This window comes from Ascaphus truei, chromosome 2, assembly GCF_040206685.1.
Source record: "Ascaphus truei isolate aAscTru1 chromosome 2, aAscTru1.hap1, whole genome shotgun sequence".
NCBI classification, from domain to species: domain Eukaryota; kingdom Metazoa; phylum Chordata; class Amphibia; order Anura; family Ascaphidae; genus Ascaphus; species Ascaphus truei.
The window spans coordinates 229,221,453-229,238,731 of record NC_134484.1 but is presented as its reverse complement, the minus strand read 5'-3'; the positions used below and the strand labels follow the sequence as shown (position 1 = coordinate 229,238,731).

The 17,279-nt window shown below is 43.2% G+C and overlaps 1 protein-coding gene across 3 annotated transcripts in view; it reads left to right on the top strand.

Moving 5' to 3' along the window:
- Positions 1-15,857, top strand: part of LPCAT1 (lysophosphatidylcholine acyltransferase 1) — a 143,727-nt gene extending 127,870 nt beyond the window's left edge. For all 3 annotated transcript variants that reach the window (XM_075585940.1, XM_075585939.1, XM_075585941.1), the window contains 5 exons: positions 2,574-2,699; positions 3,861-4,014; positions 4,668-4,766; positions 9,266-9,407; positions 14,475-15,857. In XM_075585940.1, coding sequence (XP_075442055.1) covers positions 2,574-2,699; positions 3,861-4,014; positions 4,668-4,766; positions 9,266-9,407; positions 14,475-14,662 — 709 coding nt within the window. In that variant the 3' untranslated portion in view covers positions 14,663-15,857. The remainder of the gene's footprint in view (positions 1-2,573; positions 2,700-3,860; positions 4,015-4,667; positions 4,767-9,265; positions 9,408-14,474) is intronic.
- The last annotated feature ends 1,422 nt before the right edge of the window (positions 15,858-17,279 follow it).

Below are 17,279 nucleotides of genomic sequence, written 5' to 3'. Positions count from 1 at the left end.
TTAGCCCTAGTAGGTCAACCTTGGCGGAGTTCTCACCAACTCAAACTGTACCCCACGGCACCTCTCTTTTGCAGTCGGCAGACTTGTAGACTTGGGCCTCTCTTTCTTGACTCATTAATTTACTCAAACGCAAGCACTGCTGGATAACCAGTGATGCCTTTCTCAGCGTGCGATACCGTATACATTTCTGTCTCATTCTCGTCACACACTGAATTTTTACAGTGGCAGCTTTCAGGCGAGGAATCTACTTTGGACCATATGGGCACGGTAGTACGACTGGATTTTTATTGCACTGTTCTATTGTAACTTGGTTCATGTATTCTGCTCTTGTCATAGCAGATTGTAGTACTGCAATGGCATTGCAGATACCCTTATTGGAAAGCACAACTTGCTTGGTTATGACATATGATCTATAGCTGGACTGAATCACACAAGCCGCTTTCTTCACATCTTTGTAGCGTCTTCGTTACCGATACTTCCTAACATTTGACTGTAGTAGAATCACACATTCCTCTTTCTGAGAGACTTTCAACTCTCTCTACTGCAATTGCGAACCTCTTGTTGAGAGACTCAAGTCTCTATCTGTGCCCCCTCATATTTCTGTTTCAGGTTAGCAATAATTTTGTCTGACTTCCTCTACTTCACGTCTGGCGGTAACAGTAGCGGTTGCCATCTCAAGATCAGTCAGCATGTGCTCCCTCTCACTCTGCATGAGACGTTTTTGATTTCCCCATAGATGCACACTTAAGTAAAGCTGGGAGCAGGCACCTCTGTAGCTTGGCGTTAGCTTCTCTCTCCTTTTCCAATAGATCACGGAGGAAATCATAATCATGTCTGGCATATTGGAGTAGGAGAATCCTAGGATTGGAGCGGAGCACAGCAAGAGGAGGGGGGACCAGCAAGGTGTGGGTTAAAAAATTATTTATTGAAAAACATGGTATCGGGGAACCAAACAAACACTCTGACGCGTTTCAGGCAAAACGCCCTTTATCAAAGAGAAGCATATTGGAGTAGTTGAGTCAAGGAATCTTTTGCTCAGTTAAAGGATTCGTCTTTCTTTCGCTAATCCTCGTCGTTTGCCGCAATTCCTGTGATGATTTCCCCCAGTCGCTCTGGGCTGCAGCACATCTCGGCTCCTTTCTGGCGCATGCTTTCCTGACATTGCAGGTCATCAAATGTTTCTGTAACTTCTGCTGTAAGTTTAGAAACACACTTTTTTCTTTTGTTTTTTCTTTTGTTTTTTCTTTGGTAGCACCTGAGAAATCATTAGTACTGGGCACACACTCACTATTAACAGCTTCTACATATTCCTTGCGCTCACAACTCGTTGCTTGCTGTTGCAGTTACGGGACACCATGTTCCTCGTGCTGCTCTTGCCACTGTTTATATTTGAGAACGTAGGGACACGACTCTTTCACAACCCGGCCGAGCATACTAAATCCTTCAAATCGTTGCCTAGTTTCATTCTAGATAGTGTTCTGGATATATGTTGCTAGTGCAGCTTTCCTTTGCATGTACTGCTCTTTTTTTTTTTTTTAGGGCCAAATAGGCGTCATCCTCATCCTAAGGCCAAAAGGGACATTGTTTTGCATGGTTAAGTGCATTGCAAAACAAACATTTAAAATCGGCCATTTTGAAAACTTTTTTTTTTTCACACCCAACAGGGCAGACTTTACTACCAGAACTCGTCCCTCTTGTAGGTCACGATCTGTGGCCGTCTCCTCACTCAGACTGTAGCTACAGACCCACTCACCAGAGAACACATCACTTCCTACTTCAGAGTGTGTTCGTATCTTTGTTAGTTGCGTTTGCTTCATCCAGCACAGCCATCCTGGTTTTGTTTTCTGCCTGGTTTGGGGCCTTATTACATTTTCTTTTGCGGAACCCCAGAGGCACTGCATCCCACTTGTAACACATCTGTGGCAGGACGGCATACTCCACTGTAGGGAGGCTAACTAGACCGCAATGGCCCTGACTGTCCAACTGGGTAGCTAGACTAACTTCCATTGCTAAACATTACAAACTATAATGTACAAAAATATAATTCCTTATCGTAAGGTTCAGGAACTCCATCCGACGGATCGCCAGAAAATCCCTCTGGATACTGCGGCACCTTGCAGAAAGGCATCTCTGACTCTTCAACAAGCTGTAACTCGCACACACACACACACACACACACACACACACACACACACATATAATTCTACTGAGCCTATACCTAGTTGCATCATAATATAGCATGTTTTTTTGTGTTTAGCATGCTCTTATTAAGCACAAGAAGTTGAATTAAAATCATAGTAATTATACCAAATGTCCCCTTCTGTCTTACATTATGCGGTGTTATTGCTACCTCTTTCATTGTTATGTAGCAGACTACTACTCAACTCCTTCAGTGACAACTCCATACATTAAAGGGTTCAGTACATCATGAAAGCTTTGAAGTGTAGTAAACAAAAATGCATATAAACTTGCCTTATGATCACATATTTGGTTCTAGAGACCTATTGATGCAAAAAAACAGGTTTTGTTGCTGAAATTGTAGATATTCATTATACCGAATCTTCTTCTTGAAGGGCCTTGGGTGTCTCCGTCACAGACTACACTTTTGAAGACTGCCAGCTTTCATTGGCTGTGAGTCAACTTCGCCTCCCCAAAAACACTTCTCTTTTGGAGTTTGCAAAGCTTGTAAGAAGTCTTGGGTAAGTAGTGTCGGCTATATTAAGGTTTATAATAAATGAACTTGTGTCCTTTAGTTGGGGACGATTTGTTTATCAGCCTTTTTCATCAACAGTTCTTTTCTCTTTAGTTTAGAAGTTCCTTCACCAACATACCATGATGCTTCTTTCTTCTATATCATGCCATGTTACTCCAAATACTCTTAAAACCAGGCTTCTGTTCTATCTAATTTACTTGAGCCTTGTAAATGAAGTAGCAGACAAGTGTGAAAAAGAGAGTTGTGAACAAGCAACCTTATAGGGTTGGTAAAGAACATGGCAAGCCCAAGTATTGTATGAAAAACCACAGTATGAGTATTTTTCTTGAAATGTGGATTCATTTTTTACAAACTAAGGTAACGGCTGTCTGCTTTAGAAATAGAAATCTACTGTATTTACAGAAAGTCTGAACCTACATGACCAGTATAAAACCTTAAACTTTTTAAAGAGCTGAAGGAATAGATTTGGTAAGAGCACTGACTTTAAAATGGGGGAATCTGGTTTGAATCCCGGTTTCGGCTCTTTGACACCTTGGGCAAGTATCTTCCTGTGACTCGGCTGCCAAAACATAGATGTGTCTACAAAATGGTTTGAACAGCTCTGCAGACACAGTCAGTATTACATAAGAAAAGAATATTAAAGCAGCAGTTCGCATTACTCCTTTTTTTTTTTTTTTTTTACACATAGATGGAAAGAAGGGTATTTCTGGAGATGAACTGTGTTAATTTTGGCTCCGGGTTCTCTAGATCCCAAGATGCATAACTGTAAAGGTAGCACCAGTACCGTCCCCTTCAGTGGAAACATGGTTTAAATCTGCCACGTTACGTGGGCCAATCTAAAGCCGTGACTTCAGCCGTTGCAGCTTCCTATTGGCCCGAGTGGCGCGTGGGATTTAAACAACCAGGCAGTATCAGTGCTTGCATTCCCAGCATGTTTCTGGAGAAACGAGAGCTCCCCAGAGCTACAATGAACGCCATTCAACTCTAAGGAACCCCTGCTTCCCAACTATGGGGAAGAGCTGCTATTGTACGAACAAACGCAATGTCTGAATTTACTGTATACCAGAAACTGGGATTGCAGTCAACCAAAAAGTTTTTACGCCTGTTGCTTCAACTTTTTCGTGTCAACGCTTTGTTTTTGTTAAAGCCTGAAACCAGAGAAGCTGGAGAAAGAACTTGATAAATATTCAGAAAGTGCCAAAAAAAGGAACGGTGAAAAGATCAGCCTCAAAGAGTTTGCTGCATACTTAAACGCTCCAGTCACTGATATAGTAGAGGATCTTTTTGCCCTATTTGATGAGGTAGGTATTACCCAGCACATTGTGTGTCTGATATATAGAGCATGTTGGGGTTTATTCTATCTGTCATATTCTTAGGACAGGGTATTCTAAAGTAGAGCTACACAAAATGCTATCCTTGCATAACTTGATATATGGCATTATACCTCTGCCCCAAATTCTAATTTTTAGGCTTTTGCTAAAGTTATTAGATAACGGTAATTACTACTCTTTAAACCTATCACTGGTTCATTTTGCTTCTATTAGGGACTGCATCTTTTAGTGCCACAAGAATAGGCCCTCATTCAATATAGTGAGAAGTGTTGTGAGATGCTGTTGACTTCCATTCATATAAATAGAAGATGATGCATTCTGAACTGCGCTTCACCGTTCCCTAATATTGTATAAAAGGGACAGAGAGGTAGAAGAATATGCAGGTGCGCAAATATCCTCGTGTTACCCCAGGTCAAGTGTTTAGGTGCAGAAACAATTAAAATCAAGAAGAAATGGTCACATTCATATGTGTATCTATGAGATACATTCATGTAAGGGTGCACACAACTGGACAGTTTATTTACTCTAACTTTAATTTACATGGTTAATGCTATTGGAAAGGATTTTAACTAAATATCTGTGAGCTGGAGAATTTATTCTTGCATGTCTTTTTGCTGTTGCAGAATGAAGAGGGTACCATTGATTTAAGGGAATACGTCATTGCTTTATCAGTTGTGTGTAGACCTTCCAAGACATTAGAAACCATTCAGCTGGCATTTAAGGCAAGTGACGGGTAATCCATTACTTTATACATACAGTATATTGCACATTTTGTACACACATGCATATGCAAGCTTAAGAGTTACCTACAGTATCATTATTTTGTGTAGTGGTTTTGCTGATGATATCGGCCTTGGGGCCAGATGCACTAAATGGCCTTAACCAGTAAGGTGTAGTGTCCACTTTATAACAGTCTTTATTTGGGAAGAATTCGGGATAAATCATATTCTCAAATACACTTTATAGACCGTTCAATGAATAAATGCAATAAGTAGTGCTATCCATAACACTAGTTGTGATTTCTGGATAGAGCTTGCGTAGGACCATTTCAGTTCTTGTGTGCTGTACAATGCAATCAATTGGCTGTGCCACACTTGTTCTAACGTTCGTAGAATCTGATTTACAAATGGATATGTAACTCTTACTGAATTATTTATAAATAGTTCTATATCTTAAAATGTCATGGTAATGTTATTGTAACCAGCCTATTTCTCAATCCCGTGAGAAACAAAAGTGTTATCCTTAGTGGCGCTTAAACCAGATCAGTGCAATTCTTATAATAAGAATAAATATACTGTGATATTTGTGGTTAATTCAGTAAAAAAAAAACTATATAAGTGCAAATAATTTGCATAAAAATAGTGACATGCTGTTAAAAAATAAATAATACATGTGATTTCCACTCAAACCCTTCTGTGGATATCTTTCTCAATCCTATGTTTTTAGTAGTCCAGGTTTTTTGGGGAGCGCAGATATCTGAAAAAGAAGAACATACAAAAATAGTGCAATATATTTCAGGTAATGTGTACTACTTGATTTTCCAAATCCACCAGAGTTTGTACTCACAAATTCCCCAATCTTTAGTAGATATCCAAATCAGTGGCAATGGTGTCTTTGCGGTGTCTTTGTATCTGTATTCAGTAGATCCACAGGTATAGGAACCTTCGTGGAATAAGGTGAAAAAGCCAAATAGTGCAGACAGATAAACTTTTTTTATCGAAGGTAAGTAAAAGGTATAATACACTCACATGGTGTCACATAAAAATATGCATATTTGATCATATATCAAGCACGACTGGCTGGGATCCAAAGAGTTCTTTCCACTCACCTCGGCTGGGCTCGCGTCCTGCGTCTCCACTCTCGCACTTCCAGGTTGAATGCCTGGATTACAAACGGGAGGCAGGTTGGCAGCACTGTGTTCAGCATCTGTTCCACTCAACGCGTTTCACCGGTTTTATCACTTCCACAAAGGTTCCTATACCTGTGGACCTTCGGGGTACAGATACAAAGACACTGCAAAGAGGTACCATTGCCATTTTGGATATGCACTAAAGATTGGGGAATTTGTGAGTACAAACTCTCCTGGATTTGGAAAATCAAGTTGTACAAACTACTTGAGACATATTGCACTATTTGTGTATGTTCTTCTTTTTCATATATCTGCGCTCCCCATAAAGCTTGACTACTATTTCTCAATCCCTCACTGATGGTACTTCCAGGGAAGCACATGGGCTACTCTATAAGTGAGATTTTTATTCTAACACAGAGACTGATCACTTTCAGTAGTTTTCTGGGTCACCCCAGCACCAGGGACACTTTATGTGAGAGGACTCTGGAACAAGCATGGGTTTAGCCTGGAGTGGAACAAGTCAAAAGTTATTTGAAGGTCATGGCATCAGTAATAATAATTTTAGAAAGGGGTCCAGTCAGCAATGGGAAAGTTCATCCTTCTGCCCTCCCTTTGACAAATCTTGTGGTCCAGAGATAGCAAAGGGTGCAGCTGTCCCTCTGTTATGTTATCTGTCACGATCGGGCTCGCCACAAACCAGGACCGGACCGCGGGGCTGAGGTGGGGAGGTATATACACCGACCTTAGGCCACGGAGTCAGGTCCAGAGTGCGGATTCCGTGGTCAGACATAGCCGGGTCAGGATTGGAGAAAGCAGCGTTAACGTTATCCAGGCTGGGGTCAAGGCAGGCGGCACAGGAGCAGTGGTTAAGGATGCAAGCGAGGGTCGGCAACGGGAAGGCAGGTGCGTGGCGCTACAGCATAGAAAACAGGAACTTGGGCGGAGCCGCTCCAGTATAGGAAACAGGAACATGGAGCGGAGCCGCTTCAGCATAGAAAGGGATCCCGTAAGGAGGACAGGGGTAGGACGGCACGAAGGCCACTGCAAGGAGGATAAGCAGCATGCCACAGGAACAAGAAGCTAGCACTGGGAAACTAGCGCTTCGACACAGGAAGGCCAAGAGGGAACAAGCAAGGAGCTTGTGGCCAGCACAGTGACACCAAGGGAGATTTGGATTATGCGCAGAACTTCCTGGAGGGAAGTGCTGACTCTAAATAGCACAGGAAGCCAATCAGGCCAGAGCTGCACAGGAGGCAGCAAGAAGCAGGTGATTGCATGAGCAGAGAGGGTTTGTCTGGAACCTGCATAGCTCTGTAAGGAATGGGTTCCAGCCAAACCCAGGGGCGGATTCCTTACACTACCAAAGTCTCCACATTTCAGCAGCACACACCCACAAGCTCCCAAACACACTGCACCCTCCTTATATATCCCTCCCCTCGAAGGTCACAGATATTGCCAGAAAGCACCAGTCTTCTCTTGGAGCTTCCAGGCTTCCCAATGCCATACAAAACATCAATATTGTTGCTTTTCCCCGTGGTTACGTCTCATGTTCTTACGTTCCCAAAGGCAGTGGTGCGTAAGCTTTTCAGTCTGCTCTCCCTCCCCCCCTTACCTTATCTATGGTGCCAAATGACACCGCAAGGCCATGTCACGGCAACGTCATGTGACCCCCACGGCGTCATTTGACGCTGCATTGCCATGGCGACGCATCGTCGGAAGCTGTTGGAGACAAGGTAAGGGAAGTTACAAAGGACTCGCGTGGACAAGAGGACAAGCTTAGTTAAATTGCTTGGTACATATGGATGGCACTTTTGGACATTTGCGTCTTCTACTTACTTAAAGAAAAAGCATTCTAAGTGTAGCCAGGTTCCCCTTGGCACTCCCATGGTTCCTACCTCCTGCGGGGGAGAGTTGCTGGTGAGGTGAGCCGGTCCTTTGCGGGGCACCCGGCTAGCGGGGCCGCCATTGTGGATTTGCGCGTGCATGCGCAGTGGTTGCGCATGCGCAGATAGCGATCGGGAGCTGCGGCGGCCATTACAGAGTCGCGCATGCGCAGTTACGATCGCGCACGCGGCCCCAATGGTTAGTAGCCTCCGCGGGACTACAATTCCCATGAGGCCTAGGGAGGCATGTACCAGGTGCCCCAGAGCAGCCAATGAGGGTCAAGGATTCCCTGCAGCAGGGAATGGATACTTTTCGCGCGCGGAAAGACAAGGCAGTTGGAGCCGGGAGCTGGGTAAGTGAGGGTGCAGGGGAGCAGTAGCCCCTTGCACTAGGCCAGTCACCCCCATAGGCCCCAGATAACTATTACCCTTGCCCCAGCTTGTGGTTACTTTAGGGACAGGCCTTAAGTAAGGAGATCTGCCCCTTTAGCTGTTTGATTAACCCAAGGAACCACTCCTCGGCGTGCAGCCTGATCACTGGTCTGGGCTCAGACCCCCCCCTCTAGATAGACTATCTTCACGGAGGACCCCGCCACGCAGTGATTGCGGCCTGCAGGCTGGAGACGGACCAGCCCCAAGGTATAGACGGTACGGTGCACGGTGATTTTATCCACGCCAGAATTCACCCCACGCATAGGCGGACGGCACGTCGGATCAGGCGGATCCAATCTTGTTATCTTGCTGTACCTGGGTGCCGGAGCCCCGGGCAAGTACCTATAGTAGTGCACTAACACTCCACGGGATAGCGCTATCTCCAACACATTGGGTGGGCTTGGACATAAGGGACATCAGGGAATTGGTGCCCAGCACCCAGGTACTTTGGGGGACACCTATGTTGATGTGTGTGGTGGTGAACTTCTATACGTATGGTTATATGCATATTGCTGTGTGGTACAGAGTACCAAGGTTATTAGTTATAGTAAAACGGTTGCTAGCATATACTATGTGCGTGCATTATTATTATTGTTGTTCCTGTAAGAGGACCATCCCACCCTGTTGGGAACCCTTACAGGTGGAGGCCCTGTCTCCGAATAATCAGGTAACCCCAGGCTCCCAGCGGCGGAGTTTCAGGCCCTCTGTGAGCCTATCAGGTAACGCACCACACACGGTAACACAAGTGTATTTCCACATATGGTCCCCATCTGCGATTGGAGGGGGGGCAAACTGTGTTACATAAGATTCTTGGGTATAAAGGTATTTGCCTCTTTCTGTACAATTAAAGGAAGATGTCACTATCCAAAAGAAAGTACAGTTATCTAGAAGGAGAAATGACAAGGCCACAATTCAGAAATGTTGATAGCAACGTTATGATTTGTGGAGGAGTGTGAGCTGTGATGTTTGTAATTATGCTATATATTGATTGTTATACTTTGGTTTAATAATAAAATGACTGCTAGTGTTCATTTTCCCGATTCTCTTTGCTTTATAGATGTACCAGAGAGGAAAAGATGAAACCATAGTAGAAGAGGATTTAACATTAATTCTGAAGACAGCATTGGGAGTGTCTGAACTTAATGTAACAGATCTTTTTAGAGCAGTAGATGAGGAAGAGAAGGGTAAAATTACATATGGTAAGTACATTAGTTACAGGTTTTTTTTTTTTTTTTTTGCACACAATTTACATGTACTGTACTTAATACCAGCCCCAGTAAGTCGGGCATTCAGATCATTTGTAAACCAAAGTTTCTCAGCCATATAGCATCACACAGAGGTATTGCAGTAAAGTGAAAGCACTCAGTCAGATTATTTCAGAACTTTAGGTATGTTTCAATGGGTTTTTAGATTTAGGCTTCAAAACCTAACCATGAAGAGCACAAAGTATGCCTCTGTATACATGTCCTATCTAGTTAAAACGTGAGACCTTCATACAGTAAAGCTGTGCTGCTGTGATTAGAGCTGAATTATTAAACCCGTTCTTGTAACATTCACAATGTTTGTAATTTTCAGCAGGACATTAAAAAAACAAAACAAATGTAGGAAAATCTTTATCCAAAATGGAGAAATGTCAGAGAATTTTATAATTAAGTACCCTATTTCCTCGATTCTAAGACGCCATCGATTCTAAGACGCACCCTTGATTTAATAAAAAATATTGAGGAAAAAAACCCCACTATATTAAATGTGCAGAATTTTTTTCGGGAGAGAGAGAGGGAGAGAGGGGGGGGGGGAGAGAGAGAGAGGGAGAGTTGGGGGAATAGAGAGAGTGGGAACAGAGAGGGAAGAGAGAAAAAGAGGGGGGGAAGAGAGAGAGAGGGGGGAAGAGAGAGAGAGGGGGGGAGGAGAGAAAGAGGGGGGGGAGAAGAGAGAGAGAGAGGGGGGGAGGAGAGAAAGAGGGGGGGGAGAAGAGATAGAGAGAGGGGGGAGGAGAGATAGAGAGGGGGGAGAGAGAGAGAGTGGGGGGGAAGAGAGAGATGGGGGGGTAGAGAGAGGGAGAATTGCGGGAAGAGAGAGGGAAGAGAGAGAAGAGAGAGAGAGGGGGGAAGAGAGGAGAGAGAGAGGGAAGAGAGGAGAGGGGGGGAAGAGAGAGAGGGGAGGGGGGAGAGAGAGCGGGAAGAGAAAGAGAGGGAGAGTTGGAGGGAAGAGAGAGGAAAGAGAGAGAGGGGGGAAGAGAGAGGGGGGTGGGAGGGAGAGTTGGGTGGAAGAGAGAGAGTGGGAAGAGAGCGAGAGGGGGGAAGAGAGAGAGGGGGGAAGAGAGAGAGGGGGAGAGAGAGAGGGGGGAAGCGAGAGAGAGGGGGGTGAAGAGAGAGAGGGGGGGAGAGAGAGGAACAGAGGGGGAAGAGAGAAAGAGAGACAGAGGGGGGAAGAGAGCGAGCGAGGGGGGAGAGAGAGAGAGAGAGAGAGAGAGGGGGGTGGGAGGGAGAGTTGGGGTGAAGAGAGAGAGGGGGGGTGAAGAGAGAGGGACAGAGGGGGAAGAGAGAAAGAGAGACAGAAGGGGGAAGAGAGAGAGAGGGGGGGAAGAGAGAGAGAGAGAGGGGGGGGGAAGAGAGAGAGGGGGGAGAGGAGAGAGAGGGGGGAGAGGAGAGAGAGGGGGGGAGAGGAGAGAGAGGGGGGAGATGAGAGAGGAGGGAGAAAGGAGAGAGAGGGGGAGAGAGGAGAGAGGGGGGGCAGAAAGGAGAGAGAGAGGGGAAAGAGGAGAGAGAGAGAGGGGGGAGAGAGGAGAGAGAAGGGGGAGAGAGGGGAGTGGGGGGAATGGGGGAGGGGAGAGAAAGGAGAGAAGTGGGGGAGAGATTGGAGGGAAGGGGAGAGAATGAAAGGTCACACACACACACACACACACACACACACACAAACACAGAGAGAGACAGATACATACACACACAGAGAGACACATACACACACAGAGAGACACACACATACACTGAAAGAGAAAAACACAGAGAGACAGAGACAGACACGGGGTGGGGGTGGCTTGTGGTGCCGGCAGCACAGCTGTGAGTAGCAGAGGCAGACAGAGGGAACGTGGGGCATGCAGCAGCCACACACTGGCGAATTAATCTCTCCTGTGTGGGGACAGCACTTCCAACGAGCAGAGCGGGGGAGGAGGGGGGCTTGTGGTGCATGCAGCCGAACATACATTGCTCCTTTGGGGACCAGCACTTGGAGGGAGGGAGGGAGGGGGGGGGGGGGTCTTGTGAGTAGCAGAGGCAGACAGAGGGCTTTTGGGGCATGCAGCAGCCACACACTGCCGAATCAATCTCTCCTGTGTGGGGGCGGTAATTCCAGCAAGGGGGGGGAGGAGAGGAAGCACGGGGCATGCAGCAGAACATACACTGCTCCTTTGGGGACCGGCACTTGGAGGGAGGGGGGGGTTTGGTGGCAGAGTACGGGGCATGCAACGGGACACACTGCTCCTCTGTGTGGGGGGGCGGGGGTGGCAGAAACGCAGGGCAAACGCTGAAAGCTGCTGTGGCTTCTGCAGCGCCCCCTGGCGTTTTTTTTTTGTGTGTTTTTTGAGTACATCGATTCTAGGACGCAGTCCCTATTTCAGACACGTGAAAAAGGGAAAAAAAGTGCGTCTTAGAATCGAGGAAATACGGTATATGACGAGGATGGAAAAGACATAGGTGACTAGTCATGGTTTAGTGGATTTCAAATACGAACTATGGATGAAGGCACGTTATTTGCACTTCGGCATTACCGAATACCAAAAAATGCACCCTGGGACTAAGGTTTATTTCATATCAAAACACTATATAGTTTGCCATTTACATTATTTGGTACAGAAAATGCATATCATTTTTAAACAAAAAAAAAAAAACAACTACACATGCTTTTCTTCAGTTTGAGCAGCATTAAGGTTGTGGCATATATGTATAACAAACAAACCAAGATGCCCAAAGTTACTTCCAATGTGACAAAAATACACACAGTGCAATACCTATATATTCTCTTGAAAAAGGATCATTTAGTTTAACCCTTTGGCCAAAGCGTCTTAAGCCTGCTGCCACTTCAAGGCATGACCGTTAGCAGGTTCTAACACTCCCTGAGTTAAAATTCTTATTTACCTGTATAATTACATTAAGAATGATCAGCATTGGACCTGTCGTAACACAGCAAAAAGAAACTGACCTGCCAACATAGAAGGTGGGGGCCACCACCCCTTGCCCCGCCCCCCCCCCCAAGGTTTAAGCTTGCCCCTCCCCACCTTCCATGTTGGCAGGTCAGTTTCATTTTGCTGTGTTACGACAGATCCAATGCTGATCATTCTTCCTGACAAAAGGGTTGCATTAAATTACCCTTTTTCAAGAGAATATATAGGTATTGCACTGTGTAATTTTGTCACATTGGAAGTAGCTTTGGGCATCTTTGTTTGTTTTTTGTTGTATACATTTAGCCACGCCCACTAGCACTCCTTTGGACACTTATATACATACAGTAGAGGCAACTCTTATTCGAACAAAAACCAGTGGCAATTCCCCAAAAAAACCAGGAAACACCCAGGTACATGCTGGATACATGCCTTAAACTTTCCTTAAACTAGCCCCAGCATTTCTGCATTGATTAATGGCCTATCAGATTAACAGCGGGGGTCCCTGGCAGTCACATTCAAACTGAATTGGACTGCCAGGGATCCCTGCTGTGTTAATCCTATGGGTCGTTAGTCAATGCAGAAATGCCTTAAACGTGCCTCAAACTAGCCCAGCACATACCCAGCACATACCCAGAATGTAACCCGGCTAGTTTACGGCAAATGTTAGAATAAACGTTGCCTCTACTGTATATATATTATGTGGTAATTTTTGGGGTTTCTCAAAGCTTGTTGGGAATCTGTGTGTTTGTTATATATGTATAACATACATACATACGTTAAGTTATGGTAGGTAAAAAAAAGTGACAAAAAACCCTCCACCTTAAAGCATATAGCAATGGAAATATTACTGTGTGCTCTTCTGCATGTCTTAGACAGGTCTGAACCCTGCCTTTCACCATTATTGCCCAGAATACAGTGCTTCCACTGCAGCAAGGGATTCTGGGAAATGACATACAAATGAGCACAGTGCAACTTTTTGCTTCAAATCCATTTTGACATGGACCCCTATAAGCTTGTGCATGCTGCATTGCACAGCTTTTCAGCACAGTCTGGGTTAAGATGCATAGCCAGTAAACCTACCCACAGACAGCCGTTTTGACCTTTTGGTTCTCATCAGTGTGAGGCTGGTTATACTGGTTTTGCCATTTGAAGCTTGGATACGTATCCACCACACATTAGTTAAGTTATGGGGGTAAAAAAGGGACAGAAAATCCTTCACCATAAAGTTTATAGCTAATGGAAATATTACTTTGTGCTCATTTGCATGTCATTTCCCAGAAGCACTGTGCTGGGGGATAATGGTGAAAGGCAGGTTTGCAGACCTGTCTAAGGCTTGCAAATGAGCACACAATAATATTTCCATTTGCGATGTATATATATCGTGGAAGGTGGTTGTTTCCTGTGGATAGCTGTTCGGGTGTTCCACTGTTTTTATTGTTTTTCAAGGCTTTATTTATTTTATTTCATTTATTCTTTTGGATTTCCCTACCTTGTGTTTTTTCCCTGTGTTTCCTCATTCCCATTCATGTTCCTCTTTCCTTGTCATACTGTATATGTTGTTGGTTTGTGTGCTGGTTTCGTCTTGCAATTGCTTTTGATATAGCACACTAGCAATTGCATCTCTACTCATCTAGTTAGTTTATATTAACCCTTTCATTACTTATCATATTGGCGCTGTGATTATGTGTTTTGTTTTATATATATATATATATATATCATAGAAGGGAAACAAAGGCACTCCGTAATAAAAGTTACTGGTGTGGGTGCATATCCTATAATGGAATATAAGCAATACGATACCATTTGGGAACGAAATCAGCAGGCAGCACTCCAGAATTGATCAAACAAGTGTTTTGAATGAATAGACACAGAACCGACGTTTCGGTCCACGAGTGGGACCTTTCTCAAGGCACCACCTTAATACACATGTTTGATCAATTCTGGAGTGCTGCCTGCTGATTTCGTTCCCAAACAGTATCGTATTGCGCATATATATATATATATATATATATATATATATATATATATATATATATATAGATATATATACGTGCACGCACACAGTCAGCATATCTTTAACCTTACTGCCTTCATCTCTGTTTTCTAGCTGACTTTGAAATGTTTGTTACAATGAACCCAGACTTTGCTGAAGACTATCTCTATCCAGGCCAGGTGGACTTGGAGATCTGCCTGGACAGCCCGTCAGCTCCCACCCCAAATGGCTTCTGTACAGATTTCACACCAGAAGACATGGAAGAGCCACAGATTAATCCTGCTCAAAAGAAACTGAACTAATCCAAGAAATACATCTCCCTCTCCTGGTGAGGGGTGTTTGTGTAAAGTACCTCTACTGAGGATCTGAGAATAGTTCCCACCCATACATGACAATTTGTGTATGTAATTTTTTTGTGACAATTTACAAGCTTCTTTCAGCTTTCATGTACCATGTATTCTTTAATACCATAATTTTTTGTAGGTGTTTGGAAAGCAAAGATTATGAATGTTCATCACACATCATTTGTGCTTTAAAATAACTGCATTAAAAAAAAAAAGCTTACAAAATGGACTGGCTAGATAATGAATCTGCTGGTGTCTTTGTCATCGGGCGACCTTCATCAAACCTAAGGTCGCTTGATGATTGCATCATCGGCACACTGAATACTTAAGTGACCTTCATTAGGGTGATAGAGGACCCTCTACGATCACAATGTCTGTCACTTAGTACATGTATTTTGTAAGCATTTTTGATAACTGGTGTGCTGGGAGATCTCCCTTTACTATATCTGTTTTGCCAATGTCTGTTTGCACCTCTGTATGGCACCTTGTGGTATCCTGTTGTCTCCGCATTGGTGTGCACAATTTAAAACTTCTTTTGAAAAGAAGCAGCACACAGTTTAACCCTCTGTTCTTTTTTTTTTTGTTTTTTTTTGGTTTCATGTGCTGTACAAAGTGTGCATGTACAACAGATACTGTAACTGATGTGGTGTTTAGTGCACTTTGGTGAATTGTTATTTTTTAGGGAGCAATTTATTTTTGTGTTGGATTCATTCATTACTAAACTATGACTGTTTCAGTAACAGTTTTCTTTAACTTGTCATAATATCCTGAATTAAGCAAGAAAAAAAACGTGTCTTCTAATTGTAGTATTACAAACAGAACCGCTCTTGTCATTGGGAAATAGAAACATATATATGATTTTTTTTCTTTCTTTTTTTTTAACCAGTTTCTATTGTTTCTTTATGTTGAATGTGCTTTGTTTGGTAACTGGTTTGCAAGTCTTCCATTACCTGAAAGCTGTTCCTTTCCTTTTTTGGGGGGTGAGGGGGAATAAGGAGACAAATCATAAGGCATGCTGGAAAATAACATTTGAATAATTTATTTTTGAACTCTTAATCTTTGAAATATGTTGGGAGCAGAAACTGCATGATCTAAAATCCATATATACATAGTTATGTTTTTTTTTTTTTTTTTTTTTTTGTACTTTTTTTGGGGGGGGGGGGTTCATTGATACTGTCAATGGACGTTATGGAATAGTTTATTCTAAACACTAATGTTCTAGTTCTGTTTGTTAACGTGCTGATGGCAGAAATGCAGCTTGCTTTTCTTCCCAAAAGGCACATTTTTTTTTCCCCCTATAGTTTGTAAGGATAAAGACATTTTCCATTTTTCTTTTGTTTTGTCTAGCAAACTAGCAGGTGACATGAGTTCCTACATGTACTGTTTGTTGTTGTTACTTTGCTGAACGCTACTGTTCAGAAATGTTTTACATTAAGATGTCAATGAACTAATGTTTGAACGAATTCTCAGGTCGATTATGTGTGGATGAAGTATAAAAGGTGTGCCATGGGCAAATTAATGAGGTCTTCATAAGCTGTGCTTTGATCCCTCTTCTCCATTCCATTTACACCTTTTAATACTTAAATGTTTTTAGTCAGGTGTATTCAAACACGGTTGACGTTTCCCTTTTGGCAAACTGATAAGGCACTCGGTAAGGAGAAGTATATGGTCATCTACAAGAAATACTCTTCTGGGATCCCTCGGTGCATTCAATGAAAAAGGGTACTTCAGATCACTACATGTGTGAAACCTAGTGGGTGTTAAATAAATTCTGAACCAAACAAAGTAAGCGTCCTGCTTTCTGTTTAAATCATTCCAGGGGACACATTTGTTGACACAGTTAATCCAAATTATAATTTATTGTCAATCTGGGAGCACACGTGACCTGGAGAACTGTTGTGCTTTCAAATAGAACAAACAAAAAAATCTTTATTTAAAATGCAAAAAGGTGCACCTCTGTTTGATGGGTCCATTGACGTTCCTTTGACCCCTTAACACACAGTACCATAGTTACTATATGGATTACCCAACAACCAACGCTAGGAAACTATTGTGACTGTGTTTTTATGGGTGAGGTACTGAGGACCTGGATAGGAGGCGATAACAACAAATTGTAAGAAAAATAGGTCAAGAAGGAAAAGGCATCTGAACATTTATCTACTACCTTTCTTATTTTAGCTACATAGATGGTTGTTTGTGTAACAAATTGGTATACACAGTGCCGTGTCTATCTCAAATGCTCAACTTTAGATGACTATTAACATGTTCCCAAAAAGTAATTGAAATATGTTATATTGTTTTTGAGGATTCACAATCTTACTTTTAAAGCTACTGTGTTTTAGTATTTGGATGGATTGAACCTATGTTAAATTCTAAACTAGTTCAATCTGTAAAAAAAATTTTTTAAAAATGACGATAATGTAATTTACAACGTAAGGCCATACTCTATATATTCTGGAGCGACGATTCGTCTAGTCTTAAGATGAAAATTTCCATTTAATTTAATGGGGCGTTTTGGCAACAGACGGTCCGTACGTCGACTTCGGAATATATATATATTTTACCCGAGTAATCC